The sequence below is a fragment of the Mus caroli genome, chromosome 18 (assembly GCF_900094665.2).
Source record: "Mus caroli chromosome 18, CAROLI_EIJ_v1.1, whole genome shotgun sequence".
NCBI classification, from domain to species: Eukaryota; Metazoa; Chordata; class Mammalia; order Rodentia; family Muridae; genus Mus; species Mus caroli.
This window is the reverse complement of record NC_034587.1, coordinates 50,591,772-50,613,742: the sequence shown is the minus strand read 5'-3', so window position 1 is coordinate 50,613,742 and position 21,971 is coordinate 50,591,772. Positions and strand designations below refer to the sequence as shown.

At 42.3% G+C, this 21,971-nt stretch overlaps 1 protein-coding gene across 2 annotated transcripts in view; it reads left to right on the top strand.

Annotated features, from left to right (window-relative positions):
* The window catches only part of Cep120 (centrosomal protein 120), a 61,726-nt gene that overhangs the window by 35,963 nt on the left and 3,792 nt on the right, over nucleotides 1–21,971 (top strand). The window contains exons 17-20 of one of the 2 annotated variants that reach the window (XM_021150632.2): nucleotides 320–481; nucleotides 4,040–4,162; nucleotides 9,850–9,948; nucleotides 21,487–21,632. In XM_021150632.2, the coding sequence (XP_021006291.1) occupies nucleotides 320–481; nucleotides 4,040–4,162; nucleotides 9,850–9,948; nucleotides 21,487–21,632 (530 nt within the window). The remainder of the gene's footprint in view (nucleotides 1–319; nucleotides 482–4,039; nucleotides 4,163–9,849; nucleotides 9,949–21,486; nucleotides 21,633–21,971) is intronic. The other variant, XM_029471905.1, reaches the window with a different exon arrangement.

Genomic DNA, 21,971 nt, shown 5'->3' with positions numbered 1-21,971 from the left:
CAGCACAGGATGTTTACGAGTTGTTATTGAGGAAATGACTCAGCACAGGATGTTTACGAGATAGTACTGAGGAAATGACTCAGCACAGGATGTTTACGAGATAGCGGCGCTCCACATAATACAAAGGCAGGCTTCACGCTTTGCACCCTGGCACCTGTGCTTTCATAGTGGGTGCTGGGAGTAACCTGAGTCAGGGTTCACATACGACAACACTTAATGGTCTCCCCAGCTCAGTGTGTTCTATTTTGAACACTGTCTGTTGTAAGGTGGACCATGCCAGTGGTGATAAGCTAGGTGCCTAACGTGCTTTTCCTTTCAGCTTCAGAGAGAGAGAAAGGAGCTGCAGTTAGAACGGGAGCGGAACCTTCAGGAGCTGCAGGACTCTGTCCGAAGGGCCAGAGATGACTGTGTGTACCAAGTGGAGCTGGAGAGGCTGAAGCTGAAGCAGCTGGAAGAGGACAAACAGCGGCTTCAGCAGCAGGTGAGAGAGCCTCTGCTCCTAGAAACGCTTCACTGTGAGGTGCTGGCACCCACTGGGGCTTGGACTGTTGTACTTGCTGCCCAGAGATTCCCACTACAGTGGAATTTTTTTTTTTTTTTTTTTTAGTTAAAGTCAAGGACTATGTTAGTATACTTATCTTACCCTTCGAACCATTTTTGTGAAACTGTACAATTTCAGGTAACTTAAAATGTAAGAGATTTTTCTGTAAATCCCTTTTTAACAATGTAGACATTCATTAGGACATTAATGCCTTAAGTATCCTAAAACAATCCAGTGCTTTCTAGAACCTACATTTTGTAAGAAGAGTTCTACCCTCTTCTTGTTCATCATGGTCCCTTTGTGTGCCCATGCCTATATGCAATTGTTAGAGTCCACCATGGCTGGGTCACTAGGAGGAATGGGCATTTTCCTATCTGAGTTGGCTGAGCTGTATGCATATAAACACTGTTGTTTTGGTCTTGCCTAACCTCTCCTCCTGTTGCCCCGCCCCCCTGCCTTCCTCCACCCTCGGGCCTCCTGTGCTGTCCTGCAGTTTCTTTCCTTGTCTAGACACTAAACTTCCACATTTATTATATTCAAGACCTTCTCTCTGCACTCCAGTCCTCCACCTCAGACTGCTGCTTTCAGTTCCTTACCTGGACATTTTTAAGGCACTTTAAACCTCTATGTCTTCCCATTATACTTACCTTGTTCATGCTTCAGCCCCAGCCCCTCCAGCCCCTCTTGGCGCACACACTGTCATTTATGTCAATGATGGGCCGTCTGAGCTTATGTTGCAGTGAGGTAGTTTGAAAATTGGGAAAGATAGCACACTTGAAAACCTACCACTGCCTTCTCACCGTCTGTAGGGTAACCATCAGGATCAGGAGCCTCACAGCCCGGGCAATGTCTACCCATCTGTCTGTCCTACCCACTCTGTACCTCTGCTGCATAGTAGAAAACCATTAAAATCCTGGCCTGGGGTTTCTACCCCGCCTTTGCTTATTGAGTTCCTGGATAAAAACCCACACAAATAATAGCTGGGCAGCTGCCTGCCCTCCATGCTGTTAGAATCTACTTTGCTATCAATAGCTCCGAGTTACTACTTACTATTTTCTATGTTCCATCTGGGCTGCTCCTCACTCCAGTTGGGCAGTCCTCAGGGCCACGTTTTCATGGCACAGCTAAGCCACAGCAGTTTCTCCTTTCTCCACTAGCACACCCTGCTAGCTTCTCCCACAAGGCCTCATTGTGTTCTGTTTTCCATGGGCCCTGGGTATGCTATGAGTCCTTCCGTTACTTACAGTAAAATGTCACTTGCCCCAATAATATTTTCAAGCTTATGATAAATGTACTCCTGGAATATTGCTTCCTTGCTCTTTTTCTTTTTTTACAACGTGCCAATTTTTATTTTTATTTAATGATCATTTAATCAGTCTCAGATTGTTGCTCCATGAAACCTTTTTGTTTATAGTTCTGTCCTGGAATCCAGCCTGGTGTCGGCAGTGGTAGAAACTCAATAAATATTTGTAGAAAATAGAGGGAAAAGATCAGGCTGTTAAAAATTCAACTTATCTTTCTTGAAAAACTTGAGTGTGGATTAGATGTGTGTGATGAATGCTTCGGGGCCTTCTGTCATGAATAGTGTCTGTAGTAGCTCAAGGCTTTCTCACCCATACTGCTTGTATGGTTGTAAATGCGAATTGGGTTGTTACTGAGGGCCTCTTTCACCATATAAAAGTGGGTGTTTGCCATGGGGCTCACCAGTAGTAGTGTTCTTCAAGCTCAAGATTCAGGCGCTTAGAGCAACGGCATCATCGGCAGAGTCAAGGGAGTGCTTGGAGCAAATGCCCACCTTCTGTCACATACCTGTCAGTCCACCCCAAGATGCTACCACTGTCTCACAGTTATGGAGCAACAGTCTTGGTGTGAAAATTGGTAATTTGAAAAAAAATTATCAAAGGCACACCGTTGTTCTTGAAGCTCAGTTTTTATCAGGGGGGAAACTGGTGAATGATCCAGTTTGCTCAAGGGATGTGCATGAGGACAGTCTGGGGTCATTACACTGACGTGGTTGCATATATTAGATATGTTATTTCAGTTAAACTCGAAGAAGAGGCCATTAAACACAAAGAACTGATGAAGATAAACCTGTTTGTGTTCTAGTGAGGGCAGCACCAGAACTCAGGGCCATGGCCATAATGCTGGCCTCCCAAGGACTATCCTCTGTGCCCTAGCAGCCTCTACAATTGTAGCAGTGGCAGTCACTTATGATAGTGTTCGTGAGTGGTGAAGAACGATATGCACTTACTATTAGTGTATTTTTTTTGTTAAGATATAAAAGTGGGGGCTAGGAAAATGTCTCTGTCAGAGACAGTGTGCGCCAGGCAAACATTCCGACCTGCGTGAGGATCCAAGCACCAATGTAAAGAGCTGGGCCTGGGGATGATGCTCTGTCGTCCCTGTGCTGGGAGGCAGAGGCAGAGGCAAGAGGATGCCTTGCACTCGCTGTCAGCCCAGCCAGTCAGTCTGTGAGAGCTCCGGGGTCAATAAAGACCTCTTTCGGAGTATAAGTTAGAAAACAGTTGAAAAGGATGCTGATGTTGACCTCTGGCCTCCACGTGTGCATACACATGCAAACATGTATAGACACATACATACATCATGCACACCAAGCAAAAGTGAGATCATTTCCGAAAGGTCTTTGTGGAAATGTGAATTATGTGGGAATGTTTGCTGTAGGGGCAGCTTCTTCTAAGGACCACACAGGCAGCTTGACAAGTGTGTTGCAGCCGTCCTTGTGCTGGGTGCAGCGTATCAGTGCTGCTCTAGGTTGTCCCTTAGCCACGTAACGTGTCAGAGTTTCAGCTTCATTACATCTGTTGTCATAGAAAAAGAGCCCATAGGTTTGTCTAACTGTGACATCAGTGTATGTTTTCAGAAGTCATCCTCAACAATTGTCATTTGCATTGTTAATCTACATGTGAAAAGATCTTATAAATTATTATATACTTTTGTTTACTTGCTCTTTAAGACATCCAGTAGCTCAGGATAGCCTGGAACTCATTGTGTTCTCCAAACTTACCTCCAACATAGGGCAGTCTTCTTGCTTTGCCCTATCAAGCATTAGGATTACAAGTGTTACATAGATACGGAGCCACCGTCCTCAGCCAAACCGAATATCTTTTTACCCTCAGTTACAGTGTACAGTTAAGACCACCCACTACCTGTCTGTCCATCTGTTGCCCCCCCCCTCCTTCCCTGCCCACCCTAATAACTTACCAAGTATTGGGAGCTGTGATCAGAGCCAGTTCTGCAGGATGAGAAGCCTCTGCTCCTGGTGAGCCCCTGGTGTCTTTGCCATTCCTTCAGGCATTAAGCCGTTCAATCCTTAATTTTTTACCTAGTTTAAAAACAAAAGGCTTTTCTGTTAATTAATGTGCTGAATTCTTACTGACCACTTTATTTTTTCCAAATGTTCCACCATAACATGTTTTAGAATGACTGTGCAGTATCAAGATTTGCTTGTAGTGGCTATAATGTACTTTCTCTTTACAGCTTAGTGATGCTGGCAATAAGTATAAGGTTTTGGAAAAAGAGTTTCAGCAGTTCAAGGATCAACAAAACAACAAACCAGAAATCCGGCTGCAGTCAGAAATAAACCTCCTCACCTTGGAGAAGGTAACTGTCAGCCTCTGTCAGTGTCACGAGCTCTGGTGATCAACGCATATAGCCACTAATGAATACGTGTGCACAGGACTCTGCTCCAATGCAGCACAGCAGAGGAGGCGAGGTGTGTGACATTGGTGGTATTTGAACTGGTTGTGTGTTGTCAGTAACAGCTTGCATAAATAGATTGTGAACAGAAGTGACGACTGTTGGAAGGAAGGAACCAACACTTGTCAGAAGGTGAAAGACCCAGACCCAAAGTCTGAGTGGGAATGTGTAGAAGCAGGGTACAGCCAGTGTTCATTCCAGTTACCCAGGGTACCCCTGCTGCTAGCGCCATATTGGGACCTCAAATCCTCTGATTCAGTGGTGAGCTTTCAGTGTTGAGGCGGTCACTGTGACTGCTCTATTTCTGTACTTTCTGGATCCTGTGTCCTGCACAGGAACTTTCAGGGTAGAGACCCACATACTTCCTAGCCTTTAGAGAAGAAATACTCACTGCACTCCATTTTCTGGGTTTGAAACGCAGTCATGGCTGCCATTTATGTTGGAATTCCTCCATAGCCAAAATGTGCAGCAAAGCATTACAAAGTATACATTCGGGATACCAAGATGATACAGTGGGAAAAAGGTCTGTTACTCAGCCTGACAACCTGAATTCGAGCTCCAGCCAAGAGAAATGACTCCTGCAAGTTTTGCTTTGGCTTCATATGTGCGTTCTGGAACTCAAATGCACACACACACACTACCTATTTTATAGGATTTATCTTACTGTTTGTGTGTATGTGTATGTGTGTGTGTGTGTGTTGTGTGTGTGTGTGAGAGAAAGAGAGAGACAGAGAGAGAGAGACAGAGACAGAGAGAGAGAGAGACAAAGAGAGAGAATGCCATGAATGTGAGGTACCCACAGAAGTCAGAGAGGGCATCTGCTCCGAGGGCTGGAGTTAGGAGCTAGGACCTGAATTCGGGTCCTCTGGAAGAGCCACAGATGATCTTGAGTATCGAATCATGGCCCCAGCCCCATAAATACTGTTTACAGAAGTATGACTATCCAACAGCCATCCAGAGGGGGGCGTTTGCATTGAGGTCTGAGTGGAGGAAGCAGAGGTGCAGAGCTGGGAGAAGGGAGAAGTGTCCGGGGAGCTCCTGCAGACACTGAGAGTGTGATGTGGACCAGGTCGGTTTTAAAGCCATGGAGGGAGTTAGGCTCATCCTAAGCTGGGCGCATGACAGTTGCCATCGGGAACACATAACCACTTGACTGCTGTCTCTTGCTCACTCGGCCCCTTCCTTGTGTCACAGTGGACAGCTTCTTCACTTCTGTTGACTTCTGTCTTTTAAACAGGATTAATAAAATGGACAAAATGCTTAGCATAGAACCTGGGGCATTGTCTACATTTATTTAAATACCAGGACTGTATTTGGAGACATTGTTTTGTGACTGTCTCTGTCTTAGAACTAAGCCATGCTTTTAGCATTCCAGTTTTGAGTGTACAGTAAAACAACTTAACTTTTTTTGTTTTAATTCCTTGTAAGTCTGTTTGGAACCAGGAGAGGGCAGAGTCTGATTCTGAAATAGTAACTGATAACTCATAGAAGTGCTGCACAGTGAAGCAGTGTCTGAAGTGGCTCTCCAGGCTTGCTGGTGCCTGGGGAGAGCTCTCTTCTCTTCTTCTCTTCTCTTCTTCTCTTCTCTTCTCTTCTCTTCTCTTCTCTTCTCTTCTCTTCTCTTCTCTTCTCTTCTCTTCTCTTCTCTTCTCTTTCTCTTCCTTCCTCCTTCCCTCCTTCCCTCCTTCCCTCCCTCCCTCCCTCCCTTCCCTCCTTCCTTAATACAGAGACACTGTTGTAGCCATGGCTGTCCTTGAATTATAGAGATCTGAGTGCTAGGATCAAAGCTGTGTGACACCATGGCTGCCCACCTATTGATGCAGCATGTGCATTTTCATCTAAAGAGTCTAAAGTAACACTAATATACAGTTTTATAAAATCTTGATTCCTTTTATTATTACAAAAGTAAATAGTTTATGTTTTTTTTAAATTTTCATTGTGTGTGTGTGTGAGAGAGAGAGAGAGAGAGAGAGAGCGAGCAAGTGTGCGTGTACACGTGTGCATTAGCACTTGACAACTCTTCCGGAAGTCAGTTCCCTCCCTCCCTCCTTCCATTGTGGCTCCAGGACACTGGTCTCACTGCTGTGGGCTTTGTGCTGCTAGTACCCTGCCCTCTGAGCCACCTCACAGCCCCTGCACTCCAACCCCATTTTTTTCACTTTTTTTGAAGCTAGGTCTTACCTACAAGATGGTCCAGCACACACTCTGTAGCTTAGACGGGCCCCAGCCTTGCTTCGGCTTCCTGGCTGCTGTGTTATACTTGTGAGCCACTGTATCAGCTTTGTGAGTTTTCTGTCACCTAGAAAATATTCGTTACATAATTTGTAAATTATTAAAGCTTTAAAAACTTAAAATATGGAAAGCATACGTTTTAATGGGGCAAATAGAGCTTGAAAATCAACATATTAAAAGAAGGTCAACATTTGAATCATGCTAAAAGTTGTGTAGTATTGAATAATATTTTGGTATCTAATGTGTTACTACTCTTAGAAAAACAAGAGAGATAGAAAAAGAGCGAGCAAAAGTATTTATTATTCTCGGGGTACTTTAAACACTGTTGTGTGGTTTCAAAGATGACTTTGAGGAGTAAATGACCATGACTAACCCAATCCAAACAAAACCATTTGGTGTTTCGTATTGTAGCAGGTTCAAGAGAGCCTCAGACAGAGGTCAAATCTAAGGCGAGCTTTAAGATGTAGGCAAGCAGAAGAAAGAGAAACGAATCAGTAGCCCAGGCAGTTGGGTGAGAAGGAGTTGCGGGGCACATGGCTGGGCAGTGGGGTTTCTTTTTTTTTTTTTTGGTTTTTTTTGAGACAGGGTTTCTCTGTGTAGCCCTGGCTGTCCTGGAACTCACTCTGTAGACCAGGCTGGCCTCGAACTCAGAAATCCGCCTGCCTCTGCCTCCCGAGTGCTGGGATTAAAGGCGTGCGCCACCACGCCCGGCGGCAGTGGGGTTTCTTGTTGAAGACTCCTGAAGAAGGTTCAGCAAGAAGTACAGAGATTATAGTTTGGATCCTAGGCAAATAGCTGTAGTAAAGTTTTCAGTAATTAGTAGCAGTTTGCAGAACTTACAGACATTTAAAACTGGATGATAAGAGACACTTGTATAGTTGACATGAGAAGAGAGAAGCTTGGGCTGCGTAAGTGGAATAGGAAGAGAAAAAGGGAAATCTGAACATATTTCAAGGGACGAATAAGTAGTTCCTTGTGATAGGTTAGACCTGGGAATGGACTCAAGACAAAAACGAATGCTAGGTCTTTGTAGCAGATGGGAAGTTCGTCTTCTGCATTCTGAGTTGATTTAGGTCTTGAGCGATCTGTCTCCTTTCAGGGATATTTATCTTAGCTATGGTATATGACTTCAGTCTCGGAACAGTGAAGCCCTAAATAAAATTACAAGTACAGGTGTATACCTGTACTGCAAGCACTGTTGATGTAAGAGGCCAAGAGTCAAGGTCAGTTTCAAAACAGCAATGAAAGTCCTGATATTGTAGTAACTATTTAGAAATCTTCTGTGAGAATGTGTGTCCTATAAATGAGAAGGAAGCTCCCCCCCCCACCCCTCCACACCTCAACGATATGGCTGCCTAAACAAGGCTCAAACAAAGGCAGCATAAATAGTCATGCTAAGTTAGGAGGGGAAATCTCACTGAGTCCTACCTACACAAAGAACTACACGCACCTGAAGACGGTGAGAAAGGGAGAGATGGCTTCTCCCAGGGACGTCCCCCAAATTAGTTATCTAACCCAAAATGGTCAGCTTCGAACTGGATACATACAAACAACAGTAAATGGAATCAGCCTATGTGCGTGTGTGTGTGTGTGCGTGTGTCTGTGTGTGTACGTACGTATATATTTAACAATAGTAAAGAAAAGAGGTCATGAATTTGAGAGGGAGTTGAGGCCTTGGGAGCAGATGGAGGGAGAAAAGAGAAGTATTATAATTATATTTTACATTTTTGAAGTCAGTAAATAATAAAAATAATTTAAATAAAACCAAAGGAAATTTTAGTTACACATATTATTCTAGGAATTGGGTCCACACGATTCTTTGGAATCACAAGCACCATATTCTTAAAATAGAAATTAGGGATTATTGATAGTAATGAATTTGTGCTTCAGATTTGCAAGTAAGTTTTTAGGAATAAAATAGGCAGAATGATGTGTGTGTTTTAAATTAGTGTGTGTAACTATGAAAGTATGAATTATTTTTATATTTATGCAAAGCTGGTAGAGCTGTCTAGTCTTTACTGTTCGAGTGGGTCTGTTAGGCCTCATCCTTGGTCTGGTCCCAGACACGGACCTTGTCCAGGACCCATGTGCATGCTCTCAGAGACTGTCTCCACTCTTCTGAGGTATGGCTTGTTGTTAAATTACCAAGTGATGTGCATGAATCACGGGGCACAAGTGGAGGGATTATCTCCAGTAATCTCAGCAATATCATTCAACTCAAGATGCTTGAGCCTGGTTGTGAAATGTCAACACATCTGAGTCCTAGCACTGGGGTGGGGTTGTGGAGCGGGAAGACCTGGACTCCAAGTGTCATATATAACCGCAGAGAGTTCTGGCCCTGGTGACGAGGACTTGGCAGCCTGCTCTTCCTCACATTTTATTCTGCTCTGAGTTTTCTAACATTCGAATTTTTTAGAGTCTTCATCTTTTGTTTTTCTGTGAAACATTGGGAGTTGTATGTATGGGAAAAAACTAAACTTGATATTAAAAAAATCAGCTAGTTCAGAGTGACAATGTTTTGCTGTAATTCAAGCAGATTATTACATTATCACGTAACAGTAAGGCTGTCTTCTGGCTGCATGGGCTTGCTTGGTTCATAGTTTGAAGCACTGAGTGAAGACATTCCAGAACATAGCCAACTTGGCTTTAGTTCAGGCACAACAGATTGCCTGCTGCAAGCATAAATAACCGGATTTTTAATTGAATCACTTTAGTGTTTTTCTTTATATATTTCAGGAAAGATAGAAAATAAAAGTGAGATGTGTGTTATTAAGGACCATTATTTTTCTTCCTCTTGGGTTTATTTTAACATTCTTAAAATATTTTTTCATTTTTGACTTTGCACCTCTTAGTAAATTGCTTTTTGATAAAACACTGCACTGTTTCCAGCATTCTGTGGTTTTGCCAAAAGTTATGAAAGTATCTCTCCAGCTCTCTTTATTACAAGACAGAATTCCACCTAATGATAGGCCTTCTCAAGGAAAATTTGCCTGCTGAGAGTGGGTGCCAGCTCAAGCAGGATGTTAACAGTTAGAGCTGCTTTTTGTTAAAAATGAATGTAGTTTTCACTCTGTGTAATATACACGTTTAAATACATTTACAGTAACTGTCTAGAGGCTAAGACTAATTCAGTTCTTTTTAGTCTAGCCTGCAAGGCAATAAAAATAATACTATATTTTAAACAAGAAAATGTCCATGTGCCACAATATTTATAGTAAATTATATAACAGCTTCAGACGATGTCATATGTCACGCTGTATAAACTCTTTTCTTAAGCCCGACTCTTTGTATATATTATCTTTCAGTGATTGCACACAGTGGTATAGTGTTTCACTTGATACGATTTTAATCACTGTTAGGTTGAACTTGAAAGAAAGTTGGAATCTGCAACCAAGTCTAAACTGCATTACAAGCAGCAGTGGGGCCGAGCTTTGAAAGAACTTGCCAGACTAAAGCAGGTACGTGGTTGGGAGCAGACTCTGTCTTCCCTTCGCAGCTTTGTAAGTGTCCTGTTTGACACTGTTAGAAATCTGCATTGGCATCGCCAGTGCTGTGGTCTAAGATCAGAGGCTTTGGCTTTGTTTTTTAATGTCTTATAATATGCAGAATCGTGTTTTCACAATTGAAAGCTGGAACTTTTATATCTTTTATTTTTAGTTGCCAGCAGTCTTGTTCAAAATAACTTACTTTCACTTAGAAACAACTGCTTCTTTCCTTTGGATTCATTTCCATTAGGGACTTCTCTAAAAGGGATGAAGGGGACCATTTTGTGATAAACTAAATTTAGCATTTCTTAATTTTTTTTTTATTTTGTTTTGTTTTTTGTGTTTTGAGACAGGGTTTCTCTGTGTAGCCCTGGCTGTCCTGGAACTCACTCTGTAGACCAGGCTGGCCTTGAACTCAGAGATCCGCCTGCCTCTCTGCGTGCTAGGATTAAAGGCGTGCGTCACCACTCTTAATATTTAAGAGCCTAACATTTTATAATAATTTTCCTAGGAATATACAATTATTCAATTATGAAAGCTGTCATAGGGAAGTTTTGCATAATTTTAAATTTAAAAGACTTCATAGTTTTTTGAAAATCTTTGTTGATATTTTCCCTTCCTAGACAAAAAAGTTCTTTTCATCAGAAATTAATCTTAATTTGGGCCATAATTTTTTCAAATGATTAAGATCTAAGAGAATATGAATGAGGGTTTTACTTTGAATATGACTTACTGAACCTGTTGAAAGTTCACAAGTATGACTCGAACTTAAAAAAAAAATCAGTTTTATTCTGAATGAATCTGGTACGTGTCTATCAGATATTTTTTTTTTAAGATTTATTTATTTATTTATTATATGTAAGTACACTGTAGCTGTCTTCAGACACTCCAGAAGAGGGTACCAGATCTCGTTACGGATGGTTTTTGAGCCACCATGTGGTTGCTGGGATTTGAACTCAGGACCTTTGGAAGAGCTGTCAGTGCTCTTAACCACTGAGCCATCTCACCAGCCCACCCAGATATTCCGTTAGTTTTAGTATGTTTCCATAATAATATATGCTGTGAGTCCTTACCATATTTTTAGAGACCTGCCAGACTGGAGAGGAATTAAGGAGTAGCCCAGCACATGTCCCAGAGCAGCTGTGGCTCTGCTGAGACTGCAGGCTACCAGTGGGGATTAGACACTGCACAGTGGGCACACTCAGCTCGTGTGTCCTTCAGTTGAAATTGGACCAGAATATTCTGAATTTCAGATTCTTTTCATATTTTATAATATTGCATGTATGTAAGGAGATATCTTAAGTGTTATGTCCAAATGTAAACACAAAATCCACTTGTGTTTCAGTTGGACATTAATTATAGTCTAAAGGTAGTTTGTTTCTTTACAGTATTTTTAAGTACACCTGTCTCCTGACCATGATGCTAGTCTCACCAAACTAGAGCTCAAAAGTTTTTGATTGTAGATTTATTTATTTACATTTTTCATTTTCAAAATAACAATGTGCTATTTTAATGCTGGCAGGCCTAGTGTGGGCATCTTGCACAGTAACAAGTGCTTCTTAAACTTAAAACACTCTGCTCAGTGTTTGTGGGTAGATAAGACATGGGCCTCACCCTCTAGAGAGGTGAGAATTCAGCAGTAAGGAAGAGACAGTTGTAGCAGTTAGCTGTCATGATTTAGAAGAGAAAACCTATTTGTTCAGTATGACTTAGGGATGATGTGTGAAGAACAGGCAGTGTTTCAGATGGGCCTCTGGAGTTGAGTCATTAGAATATTAATAGCAAGTCTGGTTGTGACATAGCAACAGAATAGAGGATATGTAGTGACTACCGTGGTTGTTAAAAAGAATCATGAAGTGAGAAAGCATAAGCTCGTATTAGGTACAGGAGGCTGCGTTTTAAAGGTCATTTCCAGGAACAAAGCCTGGAACTGTAGAAATAGACGTGAAACCAGATTCTTGTGAAAGATGATGCTAAGGACTTATCCAGAGATTCTGGGAAGGCTTTCTAGTTTGGGAGCTACCATGTAAGAAGCTAGTGGAGCCAAGGATGCAGTGCACACCTGTAACCCGGCAACATCTGGAGGTTGAGGCAGGAGGGTTACAATGAGTTGGAGGTCAGTTTGGATTCCAGGCCAGCCAGGATTTCATAATAAGACTCTCTTAACTGGAGCAGAGGAAGGAGATAAGGTTTGCAAATGTGAGTGGGCATTTTAGGTTTTAGATTTAGAAATAAGCATCTTTTTGGAATGTGATTGACCTCAAGCGATGGAGTCTTGGCAAAGGAGCGACCTGAAGCTGTGTGGGATAGAGCTTGGGATTCTTATGCTTAAGTGAGTGGCAGATAATAGAGAAGAGTTTCCGTGGTGATGTATAGTGGTGTTTTAATTCTGTAATCCCTAGAGAGCAGATGAAGAACTGGACTGACAGTTTGTCGTGTGTGCTCAGGGAGACACTAAGTGATAAGACAGACGGAATCGTGATCAGCTCTTCCTGTTTCAGTGCTTGCATGACAAGGGTTTCCCACAACAGCGCTGGAGCAGAAGTGAGGAGTTGGCATGTCCTAGTAGAAAACATGGTGTCATTGCCTGCTAGAGCAGCGCTGAGGAGAACTGACTGTCTCTGAGGAAGAAGCAGCTGGACTTTATAAAGTCATAATGCTAAGATACCGTGGTTTCATACAGAACGTAGGGAGGACGCATGGAACACTGAGCCAGGAGAGTGGGGAGAGAAGTAGATAGTAGCAAGCTACTTCTGAAAGGGCCTCTCCCTAAGCTGCCCAGACTGCTGTTGAATTTATAATGCTCCTGCCTCAGGCTCCCAAGTAATTGGGATTGTAGGCATGAGCCACTGCATCTGGCTGTGGTAGGTTTTAAAAGTAAGAAAGGGTGGACGCAGAAGCTCTGGGGTCCGAGATTTCCCTTGCCTCTGGCTAGTACAAGGTCAGCCTAGGCCAAGAGAGACCCTGTCCTAGAAGGACAGGCTGTGTGTCTTGGAGGTGGATCAGTGGGCAGCGTGCTTGCTAAGCAGCCTGAACACCAGTAGCCGTCTAAACTAGAGCAGGTGCTGCTGCAGGGGCTGCCATCTTGGCACTGGAGAGGCTCTCCCAGAAGGCGCTTGGTGCCGCCTGGACAGCCAAATCGGCAGGCTCAGGTTCACTTTGAGAGACTTTGTCTCAAAGAAATATGGGGAACATTGAGGAAGGCACTGATGTCAACCCTTGGCCATACTGGCATACATGCATGAAAACACTCTTAAGAAACAAAATGAAGCCCAGGGATAATGAAATCTCCCACCCCAGATTCTTCTTTGCTAATTCTGCTTCCTCACATGGTGGTATCCTGTGGATCTTGTCGTGTACCGTTTCCTATTTAGTCTTTCTTCCTGTAAATTTTTAGTCTCTGGCTCAAAAAAAAAAAAAATGTTTATTATTTGTTCCTAAGAAGAGAGGGTATCACTTTCAGCTTTTTTCCTTACCTCTTGAATTTACTAAGGGAATTTATTATAAATTTATTAGGGGAAGAAAACTTGAATTAATACTTCTCCCAAACTTACAGTCCATTAAAGAAACTGAGAGCACCAGGGCTGGAGTGATGGCACACTGGGTAACATACATCCTTGGAACTTGCTGGCCACAAGCCTAGCCAAAACTCTGCTAGTTCAGCACAATATCTTGTCTCCACATAGTAAGGAAACATCTTACTTCCCAGTGTCCTGCTCTGCCCTTCTCTGTGCATGCATGGACACGGGTATCTACTCACATGTATGAGTCACACACAGACACACACACTAAATACTCATTTAAAAATAGCAGTCTGAATGCAGTGTGTTTAGTGCTTTCTTTCTTTGGACTGATTTTATCCCTTGTCCTGTAAACTTTCTGCTGTAGAAACATTATAAACAAGTTTTGAGGTCACTAGGAACCTTTGATGTTTTGCAGGCCATACTGAGATGTGGTAATTTAAGAAGAGCAATAGCCCATGGGGTCTTCATAGTGAATTATGCTATGCCACTAACAGTTTTTGGAAGATTAAAATTAATAACTTCATTAAATTGGCACATTTCACATGTGTGAAAATTACTTTAAAAATTTCCCCTAAAACTCTTTATTAAAAACATATTTATTTTGTGTTTGAAAATAAAATTGGAAGTGTCTCTCTGCTTTTGTTCAGAGAATTGTTTGTGCAACTTTTTGTTTAAATTGGATTAGTACCATGTTAATTTTACATTGCCTCTGGTGAATAGCCACGAGGCTATAATCTCTGCCAGTAATTTGTCACATTGAATCCCTCTGGAGGGCCATAGAAAACATTTGTGTAGTGCGGATTAGACGGTGAAAGCCGTATCTTAGATTGTTAATAAATGTTAATGACAGAACCCAGCTGGTACGGCCTGCAACTAAGAGCTAAAGCTTGGTGCCCATTGCCAGAGCAACGTTTAGAGAGAGCTTTCCATCACTCAGAGGCAGCCTAGGAGTAATGAAGTCTGTGAAGTAAGAAATTGTAACCTTCTGATTGTTTAGAAAAAACTTTCCTTTTCATTCTCAGCCTCAACCCAACTGGTATGTTTTCTAAAGTTTTTTAATAACTGATGACAACAACTGTAATAAATAAATATGACATGAAGTGAGCCCCAATTTAGAAAACAAGGAAACAATACTCTTATATTTTGGGTTTGGCGTCTTGGGATATTAAAACTACTTGTTTGATATGCAGGGACAATTTAGTTTCCTTTTCCCTCTTTGTGAAAATACGCTGTAACAGTACCTAAACAAATGCTTGAGTGATAACAAATACCTGAGGTCTGCACCGGTCTTCATGGTCTAAACGAGAATGTTACCAAAGCCCCTTCTAGAATGTAGATCTGCAAGCAGAATAAAAGCTGCATTGTTTAATCATGGTATAAAGCATGAATTAGTCATAAAAATCTAACATTTTCACTGTTATCTACTTTAAAACTCTGTATATTTGTTCTCAGGACAGGAAACAGAACTAAGACTTTATTTAGTAGCACGTGGGTCCCTTACCATATTTGTGCACAGTAGATGTGTTTAAAACTAAGCCCATATATTTAGTTAGAACAACACAGACTTCATCGGCTGACATCAGCACTATCTTGTCCAGCCTCCTGCTTATCCTCTCAGAGTAATTAATTTGATTAATTTATAAGTAATTTAGCCAAGGATGGGGATGTAAATCTTTGTTTAAGAAAACAGTTGGAGGTCCAAGTCTTAGTTAAAAACTGTGTCTTGAAACCATCCAGGCCCTCCTACCGGCTTGTCAGCTCTGGGTTATTTTCAGAAAACTGGACTTGAGTTCCTTAGTTTAGTTCTGCGTTTTTCCCACAGACTTGGATGGTATGTGTGAGTGGGAGAGTAAGTAGTGGCCACTCTGTAGCAGCTGTTTAGTCTACTGTGTGCATGTTTACATCTCCTTTCTGAATTTATAGGCAGCCAGGGCAAAATCAAGATTATACTCACTTGATTGAGGAGCCTTTAACCCAGAGCACCTGGCAATGGAAGGCATTGCCCTGGCCCCTCTTTTTGCACGCACATGTGATTATTAACAATATGGCATACTTCCTTTAAAACTCAAGGCGTTTAAAAGATTTCTCTGGTATGTTTTAGAATAAAACTGTGTCAAGTTGGGGGAGGTGTTAAGTTCATTTTTAAAGTAGCCTAAAGTTAAATAATCAATTTCTGTTCATTTTTCTCCTTATAGTCATACTTTTTCTCATTATTTAAAAACAGTGCAAATTTTTCTAGTTGTAGTGGTACACATTTGTAATCCCAGCATTCAGGAGTCAGAGGCAAAAGGATCAGGACTTCACAGTAAGAACACTGGCTCAGAAAACTGTAGAAGTTGCACTGTGTAACGGAGAAGTAGTAACAAACAGTCCATCTCACCTCCTTCCCCTTTTACCCAGATACTTTTCTTTCCTTAAAAATAACTTGTTAAAGAATGCACTTATGGATAGGGATGCACACCCCTGCAAAGGTCACACACACACTTCTTGGTTGCTCTCTAGTGAAGCAGGGCCTCTCAGGGAACTGGGCGCTCACTAAGTGGCTAGCCTGACTCCAGCCTCCCAGTGCTGTGGTACAGATGCAGGCCACCATCCCTGGCATTTACTGTAGGGCATGGAGATGCCAGTGCACTTCCTTTAGGCTTATACAGGAGCACTGTACACACGGGGCTTCCCCCAACCTCTTATCTTTAAACTGTACCTTCTTGCTTTCCACTAATTACCATTATCCTGAATCTTTTCTTTGTCATTTCAGCACATAAGATATTTTAAAACTATATCCAGGAAAGCCTGCTGACTTAGAGCTGTAATCTCAAGTCTGTATAAAGATGAGCAGGAAGGATGAGTGCAAGGCCAGCCCGGGCAAGCTGGTGAGACCTTGTGTCAGCGAGTGGCCCTGTCTGCTGGCTGTGAGGAGAGAGAGAGCAGCACAGTCACCGCGCCCCGCCCCACTGTGCCCCACGCTCTTCAGCGCACAGGCATTTGGCTACAAAACCAGTTAAGAAAGCTGGGAAGAAACCAGGAAACTGGTCGCCTCAGGTGTTTGAGCTTCCATACTCAGGGCCTGCTTAGCACTGGGCAGTTTCAAAATCCTAAAGGCCTCTGGACATAGTATTATTTGTTTTCACATGTTTTACTCTCTAGGTACATGGAGTAGTATTCCATGAAAATGCACCACGCTTAATGTAGATTTTATATGCAATCTTTAGTAAAACTGCTCTTACAGGTTTCCCTGTGGTAAGGCAGTCCTAGCAGTTCTCACACAAGTAACAGTTTTCAGATGTTTATATCCAAAAATAAAATTTCAGATACTAGAATACATTCACTTTCTTTTTTAAGTTTTACTAAATGTTGCTCACTGACTTCCTGAAGTGGTTATGCTAATTTTACATTTTCAGGGTCATAGAGAGCTGCAGGGGTGTGGCCTGGGGAGAGACTTGCCGAGCAAGTGTGGCTCAAGCCCCAGAACCACGGAAACCAGCACAGACGTGCCACACGATAGCTCCTCTTCTTCACAGTCTTGCCAGTGATTGCCTACTGTTAGACGTCTTAAAATTCTGAGTTTGATAAGGTTGAGATAGTGTTATTTAGTGGCTTCAATTTTTCATGCATGACTTTCAGCATCCTTTTTATATACTTACTTATTGGGGCAGTCCTCATCAGTGGAAAACCCGGTCGCCATTTGTTCCATAGAAATCTATCAAGGAGTGTTGTAGACTTTAGAGTAATCCAACAGTCTGAGCTTGTACGATTCCTATAGTCTAGAGAATAGTTGGCACAATGGAGGAACTGTTAGAGAAACAGTCCTGACTCAGGAATTCTGGGAAGCATTGCAAGGGAAACTAAGAACTACAATTCATTTGCTTAAGATGGACTAGGGCATGGTAACTAGGTCAGTAATAGTATTCAGACTGAAAGAGGGAAAGAAGAGTAGTAATCACAGCAAAGAGCATAGAGAGTGGGTTAAGGATTGAGATAGCTTCTGGTGCAAGCATCCCCGGCACCTATCAAAGATAGGTGTGTCCACATGCGTCTGTCACTCCAGCTCTAGAAGTGATGGAGAGATGGTCATCTGTCCCAGGTTAGCTGAAAACTCTTCTTAAGGTGGAAAGCAATAGAAGACAGTGCCCAGCATTGTCCTCTGGCTTCTATACGGGAGTACACACACACGGGCACACACAATAAGATAAAGCTTGAGACTACGTATGTAATGAACAAGTTTGAAATGCACATAAATTAAGAATTCATGACAAAACAATACAAGTATGAAGTAACAAAGTTCAAGTGTATGAAATATATTTTGCTTTCTATAAGACTGTCACAGTCCTAACTCACACTGGGTTTTGTTAAGTAAACATCTTATATCTCAGAAGAACTTGAGAGGAAATTTGACATGAAAGAGTTGATTAAAAGATAAGAAACAAGGGCTGGAGAGATGGCTCAGAGGCTAAGAGCACTGGCTGCTCTTCTGGAGGTCCTGAGTTCAAATCCCAGCAACCACAACCATCCGTAATGAGATCTGACGCCCTCTTCTGGTGTGTCAGAAGACAGCTACAGTATACTTCCACATAATAAATAAATCTTTAAAGAAAAAAGGTAAGAAACAAAACAGATGAAAGGAATAGAAAATGGTACAGAGGAAAGATGGAAATCTACACACTTCAGGTTGTTTAAAACTGAGCTAAGTGCTTTCATAGAGAAAATATGAATAACCCCACATTCCAAACAGCCTGACAGTATGCTCTATAAGGAACAGAGCTTCCCTGTAGATTTGGCATAGCAGAGCAATAACTTCAGGCAGGTAGTCTTGACTCAGGAAGCATCCCTGGTGGCAGCTTTCACAGTTACCGTCAGATTAATAGAATGAGGGAGGATATAAATACTCATCGCACAACACAGTTGTGTATAAAAGCTTAAACAAAACCAAAACAGTTGTGTGCGTATGTGGACCTGACATTGACACACTGCAAGTGACCACTGGCTTGTCCAGAACAAACACTTACTTGAAAGATTCCACACTTTCTGGTACACATGAGGTACTTTATCAAATTGTGCAGAAACTACCTTAGACCACAATTCACCACATTTCAGAAGATTGTACATCAGGATGTTCCCTGCTCACAGGGATGCTGAAGTGTAAATTAATAAAATTCAATAACCTGGGGCATTTCTGTAGTAGTTTACTTCTAATAACCCATTGTAAAATCAAGACCGTAGAGATTAGAAAATGCAACCTATCAGAGCAGGAAATCGGGGTGGGAGGACTGTGCTTAGAGAGGAATTTGACCATAGCTGCATTACGAAATACGAAAAGAAAATTGTTTCTTGTAGACAGAGCTAGGGAGAGAGCTCACTCAGTAAAGCGCCTCCATGCGCGAGGACCTGAGTCTGAACTCTATTACCCATATAGAAACCTGGTATGGGGGCGTATGGTGGTAACCCCAGCACTGGGAGGCAGAGACAGGCAGGTCCTTGGCCCATACCAACCAGATCTACCTGCCTATCAGTGAGCCCCAAGTCTCAGTATCAGCTCTAAAAACAGGGTGCCTGAAGAGCGCCCGAGGTTTACCTCCACATGCAAGCATGCAAACATACCTGCACAAAAACCCAAAAGTTGTTTCTTTGAGAGGAAGTCTTTGGAAGAGAGACACTCTCCGTACATACCAGCATGCCCAAGGGAGAGAGGACTCTGGATCCTACCAGCGTGTGAAGAGACTAGGATGCTACAAATACATGAGTTTGATTATCTACTAAAGTGACTCATAAGTTAAAAAATAATGGTACAGCAGTCGTAATGGATAATATATACAAAAAAATACCTGACTCAAACAATTGAATTTACATAAACAGTAATAGGAAGAAATAACCCTAACCCCACAGACTACTTAAAAAAATTTAATAAGAGGCCAGTGTAATAACCATGATTCTAAATCTTAAAATTAATCTATAGATTCCATCATAAGGAAATTACATGTGCAAAACTAGCCAGTTAGTCTCAAACAGGCACAAAACCTGGAAGGGCCACAACCCTGGCTTGTTCGTTGAACAAGGTGTTATCATAAATACAATACAGAGAGCAGGGCAAGGTGCTGCATACCTTCAGTCCTGTCATGCACAAGACATCCTTACTAACATGGGAACCGGCACTGTCCTTAGAGTTCTGTTTGAGGCAAGAAAGCAGGTCTCGTTCTCACGCTGTGCACAAAGCCCGGTGTTCACACACTGATCTAAGTAAGTATGCCCAGGCTGGAGAGGCAGCTCAGGGATTGAGAGCACTTGCTGCTCTTGCAGAAGTTTGGTTCCCAGCACCACATCGGGACCTCACAGCAGTGTGTAGCTCTAGCTTCAGGAGTTCCAACACCTGCCCTGGCCTCCCCGGGCACCTGCACTGTGCACATCTCCCCTCCCCCACGCCCCCCCCCCACAAATAAATACATTTAAAATAATAGCCTCAAGGCTGACATGGATTAAAAAGAAAATGAAAGGCATAGAGGGCCAGCTAGAAAGGAATTGAGGGAGCCATGCAGACTGCTTCTGTTCATCCTGAAACACACGGGGTGAAAGGGCAAAGCAAAGAATAGTGGGAGATCCTTGAAGTGTGACACCAGTAAGAAAGATAAGCAGGCATAGCGAGGCAAACCCCAGAGCTTCCATAAAAACGTTATAGATAAGCATATCCAGATGCCATTAAAATGTTTTGAGACTTGTTTGGGAAGAGATGCAAAATAAAATCAGGACAAAGCATAGTGTGACCTGTCAGAACTGTTTAAAAGAAGGAAAAGATCACCAAGTGTTCAAAAATACAGGGCCCAGGAACTTTGACAGTAGCCATTCAGTGATGGACTGCCTTGCACACAGTGTGGCAATATTTGTAATCCTGCAGTTGTGTTTTCTGACCCCAGGTATAGAGCTAGGTAAAATGCATCCAGATGTGTTCAGAGGGCACGCATAGTCATCTTAACATTGGCAGTATTTACAGTATGAAATTGGAAGCTGCCCAAACGGTCCTCAGCAGTGCATAAATGGCGCATTAGTTGAGTGGATGGTTTTGCAGTACTGTAGGTAATGAACTGTACAGGGCAATACAAATGACTATCAAGTCAGTGGTAAGAGAAAGAAGCCCAACACATCGTAATCTGGACTTGACGTTTCTACACAGAGCTCAGCACACCCAGCATACTCCTGGTGTTGGAGTTAAGGCCGTGATTACCTTGAGCTGGGCACAGCAGCACACACCTTTAATCCTAGCACTCAGGAGGCAGAAGCAGGCGAATGTCTGAGTTCCAGGCATGTCAGGAACAGTAAGCCAGTACAGACCCAGAAGATAGCACTACTATCCTAAGGAAAGACTAGCACTTGTCTGCAGAGACATGCACAGGTGAACTTGGAAGTTCCCTGTTAACTACAGCACAGTTTGTCACAGTAGATTCTCTTACAAGGCATGGAATCTCTTCCTCCTATAGATTAGTACATTGTTTTAGAAACTTTTATCAACTTCTGTGGAAGAACTGTTAATTTTTAAATACAAGTTAAGATATATCATTTGATCCCCTTTTATTAAAAAAACCAAAACCAAAAAAGAGTATATGCTTAGATTTTTGTATGGACCTAGAGAAGAGAACACTTGGTCAACTAGACTGTGTCGTTAATTTTTTTTGTAGGCACACTGGTGTGTAGATGGGGCTCCTAGATGCTCATAGATGCAGGTTCTTCTGCACTTCTTTGTGCTGGCAAGTGGCTGCTCCTGCCTTCACATTCTTATATACTGTAACTGTTCAGCAAACCTCAGTCCTCACTGGCCATGAGTTATGACATCAAAAAGAGAGAGGGCTAAAAAAGATAATTAGGAGAAAAAGTGGGCATTTCTAAATTTTACTGGGTCCAGAATTGGCAGCATATCATTCTGTCCCAAGTACTGTCCATAAGTCAGTCCTATGAAATGTGTATTCTCACGGTGGTACATGCCAGCTTCTTTGTTTCTTTTAAGAGGGAGCAAGAAAGTCAAATGGCCCGCCTTAAAAAACAGCAGGAGGAGTTGGAGCAGATGCGGCTGCGTTACCTGGCGGCTGAGGAGAAAGAAACAGTGAGAACTGAGCAGCAGGAGCTGCTGGATATAAGGAACGAGCTGAACAGGTACTGCCCTTACCACCATTCCTTCTCTCACCAACACAGGCCGGATAGCCAGTGAACTCAGGCCCCTGATATTAGCCGTGTGGCTTTCCAAGGTGGGGAAGTCTTTTTCTTTAATCTTGTCCTCATCTCTAGTCTCATTTCCAGTCTTACTGAATGAGTTGCTTTGAAGTTTTTAAAAAGGTAAGATAGGCATATAAATCATTTAAAACAACCCCTGGTTTAGTAGGGCTTAATTAAAAAGTTATTGTATTACTAATAAGAATAACTAAATAAGAAATTTCTTCTATATTAACTCTAAGTTATCTTTAATCAGTACTAACCGTTATCCTCAAATAGTCT